The sequence below is a fragment of the Phasianus colchicus genome, chromosome 1, assembly GCF_987193195.1.
Source record: "Phasianus colchicus chromosome 1, bPhaCol1.hap1.1, whole genome shotgun sequence".
NCBI classification, from domain to species: domain Eukaryota; kingdom Metazoa; phylum Chordata; class Aves; order Galliformes; family Phasianidae; genus Phasianus; species Phasianus colchicus.
Genome location: NC_143436.1, coordinates 172,646,831 through 172,653,606, shown reverse-complemented (window position 1 = coordinate 172,653,606; position 6,776 = coordinate 172,646,831). Strand labels below are relative to the sequence as shown.

The following is a 6,776-nucleotide window of genomic DNA, read 5'->3' as shown; positions in this document are numbered from 1 at the left end:
TCGGATACGAACTGATGTGTTTTGCCCGGAGCTATTTATCCGCTTTCTTTCTGGCGCGCAGAGGGGCGGTGCGGACGGGCAGCCCCACAGCAGGACCGCGCCGGCCACCTCTTTCTGCTCCGTTCCCGCACGCCCGCCCCCCCCCAACCGCCCCGCTCCCGCACTGCCCCTTCCCTCAGCACCAACCTGTTTAGCGGGGGGGCGGGCGGAGGAAGGGACCGAACCCGCCGTGGCCTGTGAGATTGACAACTGCCTCTGTCCAATCGCAACAGAGGGTCTCTTCCCCCACGGGTGCCTATTGGCCGCGCGGAGGCAGGTCTCCGGCAGCTGGCGGAGCTCCCTCCGGAGCGCGGCGGGCTGTCCGCAGAGCGCAGCGTGTGCGCGGGGTGAGCGCGTACGGCGCCGTCCTCCTCCAGCAGGGACCATGCAGGCTGTTCTCGCCGTGCCGCGGCGGCTGCCGGCTGGCTTGCTGCTGTTGGCCGGCTGCGTGTGCCTGGGGCTGCCGGAGCCGCCGCCGCCGCCGGGCAGAGCCGCCGTCTCCTCGCCGTGGGCACCGGAGGCGGCGGCTCCCGTCGTGGTGGCCAACCGCGGGCTGCGGGTGCCCTTGGGCCGCTCCGCCTGGCTGGACCCTACGCGGGACCTGGTGCTGCAGGTGCAGCCGGGCGACCGGTGCCACCTCACCGTGCTGGACGAGGACCCGCTGTGGCAGCGGCCGGGCCGCCTGAGCCCCAGGCGCTTCCCCTGCGACTTCGGTCCCCGCGAGGTGCGCTACTCGCACCTGGGCGGCCGCAGCCCCGCGAGGGACCGCGTCCGCCTGCAGCTGCGCTACGACTCGCCCAGCCGCGCCCTGGTGCTGCCGCTGGTGCTGGAGGTGGAGGTGCTCTTTACTCAGCTGGAGATCGTCACCCGCAACCTGCCCCTCGTCGTGGAGCGCCTGCGAGGCACCAGCAGCCCGCTGGATGCCCGCAGCCTGGAGTTCGCCTTCGAGCCGGGCCGGCAGCGCTGCCGGGTGGGCCTGCTGCCTTCGCTGACCGGGCTGCCCCGCTACGGAGAGATCCTCAACTACCCCGCGGCCGTGGCGATGCCGGCGGGAGGGAGCGTGGAGGCGGCGGGAGGCGGCCCGGTGCCCTCCTCCATGTGGGACTGCGAGGAGTTCCTGCGCCTCGGGCTGCGCTACCGGCACACGGCGGCCGGCAGCTCCCCCAACCGCGACCTGGTGCCGCTGGTGGCCGAGTTGTGGGAGGCGACGGGCGCCGGGGCGCCGCTCAAGCGCGAGTACTTCCAGGTGCTGGTGCGGATTCGAGGCGGGATGGAGAACGTGGCGCCCAAACCCAGCTTCATGGCCATGCTGATGATGGAGGTGGACCAGTTTGTCCTCACCGCCCTCACACCTGACATGCTGGCAGCTGAGGATGCTGAATCACCCCCAGACCTGTTGCTGTTCAACATCACCTCGCCCTTCGGCCCGGGCCAGGGGCACATGGTCAGCACAGACGACCGGAGTTTGCCCATCTCTTCCTTCAGCCAGCGTGATGTGAGGGAGCTGCGCATTGCCTACCAACCCCCTGTGGATGACTCGGATCAGGAGCGTCTGTTTGAGCTGGAGCTGGAGGTGCTGGACCCTGAGGGCGCTGCATCAGAGCCCTTCGCCTTTGTGATTGTGGTGAAGCCTATGAATACCCTGGCACCTGTGGTGACCCGCAACACGGGCCTTGTGCTCTATGAGGGGCAGTCACGGCCTCTCTCAGGCCCCGGTCCCAGTCCCAACCTGGTGATCAGTGATGAGGATGACCTTGAGCAGGTGCAGGTGAGTGTTGTGGCAGGACTGAGACATGGCCACCTCACTCTGCTGGAGGACACTCCAGCATCTGCCGCTCCTCGTAAACACTTCACGGTGGCTGAGCTGGCAGCAGGCCGGGTCATTTACCAGCATGATGGCAGTGAGTCTCCACTCAGTGACAACTTGGTGCTGCGGCTGGAGGATGGTGGCTCCCGACACCATGTTGAGTTCCTTTTCCCAATCACCCTGGTGCCCACTGACGACCAGCCGCCCCTACTCAATGCTAATACAGGGCTGGCTATAGCTGAGGGTGAAACAGTGCCCATCACCACTCGTGCTCTTAGTGCTACTGACATTGACTCACAGGATGCCATCCTGCTTTTCACAGTGGAGTCTGGCCCCAGAGCTGGCCAACTCCTCCTCCGGCAAGCACAGCCACCTCCTGGTTGGGAAGAGGAGGAAGAAGATGAGGGCTTTTCCTGGAGGAAGGTGCCAGGTGTAGTGGGGAGCTCGCTAATCTATGAGAAGCCAGTGAGAGAGTGGCTGCAGCAGGACATTGTGGAAGGGCGTCTCTATTACCACCACTTTGGGCCACACAGCCCTGGCCCTGGGGTTGTGTTGGACCAATTTGTCTTTAGGGTCCAAGATGACAATGACCCGCCCAACCGCTCTGGACCACAGACCTTTGTGATCCGGGTGCATCCTGTAGACAGATTAGCCCCAGAGCTGCACAGCAGCAGTAGCCTACACTTAATAGTTGCAGAACAGCAGGTGACTCCCCTGCGGAGGAAGCACTTGTGTTACACAGACCAGGATTCAGGGGACCGTGAGCTCCGCTACACAGTAACCCAGCCCCCCACTGACACTGACTCTAACCATCCTCCAGATGAGCATGGAGCCCGCCTTGGGTCCCTTGTGCTGACTGAAGATCACTCTGTGGAGGTTACCCACTTTACACAAGCCCAGATCAATCATCACAAGATCTCCTACCGCCCCCCCCAGGAAGAGCTGGGAGTGGCTCCTCATTTAATTCAGTTTCACTACCAAGTGGAAGATGCAGCTGGCAATGCAGCCGAGGGGACTTTCACCATCTACCTCCAACCTGTGGATAACCAGCCTCCTGAAATCACTAACACTGGCTTTGCTTTGCCTGAGGGAGGCAGCCATGTCCTTAGCCCAACTGAGCTGGATGCCAGTGACACAGACACAGAGCTTGCTCATCTCCGATTTATCCTGACCCAGGCTCCTCGTTATGGCCAGCTGCAGCTTTCTGGATACAGTTTGATCTTGGGAGGTGCCTTTGGCTTGGAGGATATCAGACAGGGAAGGGTGGTATATGTACATAGTGGAGCTGAGACCAACAGCGATACTTGCAGGTTTGATGTGAGTGATGGGGTTCATGTTGTGCCCATCACGTTAAAAGTGAATGTGCACCCAGTTGATGATGAGGTTCCTACCCTACGGTTGGCTCCAGGCACAGTTGGTTCTTACCTGGACGTACTGGAGAACGGTGCTGTTGAAATCACTGCTAATGTAATTCAAGGTACAGATGAGGATACAGATGACTTGATGTTGACTTTCATTGTAGAGGATCCTCCTCAGCATGGGAACATCCTGGTCCAGGGGGTGCCTGCCGAGAGATTTTCCCAGAGAGATGTGTTGGATGGTGCTGTGGTGTATGCTCACACTGGTGGTGAAATAGGCCTTCTGCCCAAAGAAGATACCTTCAACCTTACCTTGTCTGACCTGTCTGAGGAATGGAACATCAGGGGCAATGTTGTTCAAGGAGTGTCAGTCTTGGTGACTATTCTCCCTGTAGACAATAAGGCCCCAGAGATTTTTGTAGGGGAGCAGTTCAGAGTAATGGAAGGTGACAAACGTGTTATTACTCCTGCTCATCTAAGGGCTGAAGATGTGGATACTCCTAGTGATGATATCCTCTGCACCATTGTTGCCCAATCCACATCTGGGTATGTAGAGAACATCTCTCCAGCCCCAGGATCTGAAAAATCCAGAGCAGGTATAGCTATTAGTGCTTTTACTTTGAAAGACCTCCGTCAAGGGCATATTTTTTATGTCCAGAGTATACATAAAGGTGTAGAACCTGTTGAAGACAGATTTGCTTTCCGCTGTTCGGATGGCATTAACTTTTCCCAAAGGCACGTTTTCCCTATTGTCATTAAGCCAATGAATGATGAAGAGCCTGAAATCTTTCTACGAGAGTTTGTTGTGATGGAAGGCATGAGCCTGGTTATTGATACCCCTATCCTCAATGCAATTGATGGAGACATCCCTGCCGATGAGTTAATATTTACAATCACCAGGCTTCCCAGACATGGCCACATTGTGAACCAGCTGGTTAATGGAACTGTCCTAGCGGAGAGCTTCACCTTGGATCAGATAACAGAGAGCTCCAACATACTCTATGAACATGATGACTCTGAAACAAGAGAGGACAATTTTGAGGTGAAACTCTCAGATGGTAAACATACCACAGTGAAAACGATATTCATTATGGTTATTCCTGTAGATGATGAGACACCCAGAATGGCCATCAATGATGGTTTGGAGATTGAAGTAGGGGAAACTAGGACTATTCATAACAGAATATTGAAAGCTACTGACCTAGATTCTGAAGACAAAACCTTGACATATATTATAAGATATGGACCAGGACAAGGTCTCTTACAGAGATTAAAACCTTCAGGTGGAGTTGAGAATATCACTCTGGGGATGAACTTCACTCAAGATGAAGTGGATAGGAATTTAATTCAATACATGCACTTTGGCCGAGAAGGTGTTCGTGATCTTATCAAATTTGATGTGACAGATGGAATAAATCCTCTCATTGACCGCTACTTTTATGTCACAGTAGGTAGCATTGATATAGTCTTCCCAGATGTAATCAGCAAAGGAGTTTCTTTGAAGGAAGGAGGGAAGGTAACCCTTACAACTGATCTGCTTAGCACCAGTGACTTGAATAGTCCAGATGAGAACCTAGTTTTCACTATTACCAGAGCACCTGTTCGTGGTCATCTTGAATGCACAGATCAACCTGGGGTGCCCATCTCCACTTTTACTCAGCTCCTATTAGCAGGCAATAAAATCTATTACATTCATACTTCAGAAGATGAGGTGAAAATGGACAGCTTTGAGTTTGAGGTGACTGATGGTTATAACCCTGTGTTTCGTACTTTCAGAATTTCTATCAGTGATGTGGACAATAAGAAACCTATTGTCACAATCCATAACCTGGTGGTGACTGAAAATGAATACAAACTAATAACCCCATTTGAACTGACTGTAGAAGACAGAGATACACCTGATCCATTGCTAAAATTTGTCATCACTCAAATACCAGTTCACGGTCAGATCATGTTCAATAACTCCAAACCAGTCACCACCTTCACTAAACAAGATCTCAATGAGAATCTGATCAGCTACAGACACGATGGCACAGAATCAGTTGAGGACAGCTTCTCTTTCACTGTTACAGATGGCACTCACGCTGATTTCTATGTCTTCCCTAATACTGTGTTTGAAACGAGGCGGCCTCAAACTATGAAGATTCAGATAATGGCTGTGGACAACAGCGTGCCTCAAATTGTAACCAACAAAGGTGCTCAGACTCTCCGTATTCTGGCCACAGGTCACATAGGGTTTCTGATTACCAATAAAGTGCTCAAAGTGGAAGACAGGGACAGTTTACATATTGCTCTGAAGATCAGAATCACAGAGGGTCCTCGTCATGGATTCCTGATCCACCTGGGGAAGGGCAACCATAGCATCAGCCAGTTCACCCAAGGTATTACAGTACTCTCCGTGTTTTTTAGTTCACTGGAAGCATTCTTTTTTTCATGTTAAACTGTGTAATAATTGATGAGATAATCTTTTTGACAGCAATTTATTTATAGTGGCTTTATTCTTTTTTTAGTCCTACTTATTGTTTATTGTGTCTGTGATAGCTTTAAACAGGGTGTTTACTGGATAAAGATTAAACAAAGGAGCATCTTTGCTTTGGAGAACAATTCCAAATAGCTTGGAATAAGTCTAATTATACTGAGTTGACTTATTTGTCTGGGTAACAGAATTGGTTGCATGTGGCTCCAGATACCTAGAGGCGAAGTGCCTTCTTTGAGAATTTTATTTAGAAAGTGCTAAAGGAGTGGCCAAGCTATTATTAACTAATGACTAGGGTGTCAGTTGCAATACAGTTTGAGTGTACTTAACTGTAAAAAAAAAAAAAAAAAAAAAAAAAAAAAAAATCATTTCCCACACATGGGGAGATAATGAGTGCATTTGTTGTCTTAATTACACAAACCTTAGCCACAAAGTGCTTGTGGTAAGTTAAAAGGTAACATAAATGTTTTAAAATTATGTCAGTGGTACTTACTTTTTACACAGACCTAAAAATCTGGTTGGTATAAATAGGATGCAGACTGTATATGCCAAATATACTGTAATAAAGCCTTACTACAAGGCTATGAAATAACTTTCTTCAATTGAAAGGGAGCACTAACTATTTTCTGGAGAATTTTCCATGTTACTTTGTGATGAATTAATGAAATGAGGTTTCTTGGAGCCTCCTGATGCTGTTGTGTGTTTAGACTGTATATCTGCTCGCAGACTCAGAGCTAAAGGGGCCCAGACTGGCTGAGCTGTGTAGGTAGTAAGGCCAGAGATGAGTCCTTGTAGCTGACAATATTTCATTTCACACAGCTCATACTGATGAGTATCCCTGGTTACAGGCTTAGCTCTAAGTGGTACTCTTGTCAGATGTACCAAATATACTGCAAACAGGCCTGATGAGCTTTTGAATGGCTGATGTGCCTTAGGTTTTACAGTATTAGTGCAGAGTAGAAGGAAAGGAGCTTTGGGAATAGCTTCAGCTCATACAAGTTAGGCTGTGGTAATGCAGTATAAGCAGTATTAAAAGTGTCATTGTCAGAGTAGGTGAGAAACAGAAGACGGTAAGAGTGAGGAGATAAACAGATTG

At 51.4% G+C, this 6,776-nt stretch overlaps 1 protein-coding gene across 1 annotated transcript in view; it reads left to right on the top strand.

Moving 5' to 3' along the window:
* Window positions 1-351: 351 nt before the first annotated feature.
* Window positions 352-6,776, top strand: part of FREM2 (FRAS1 related extracellular matrix 2) — a 124,958-nt gene continuing 118,533 nt past the window's right edge. The window contains exon 1 of the mRNA XM_031615675.2: window positions 352-5,585. Within this exon, the coding sequence (XP_031471535.2) occupies window positions 425-5,585 (5,161 nt within the window). The 5' untranslated portion in view covers window positions 352-424. The remainder of the gene's footprint in view (window positions 5,586-6,776) is intronic.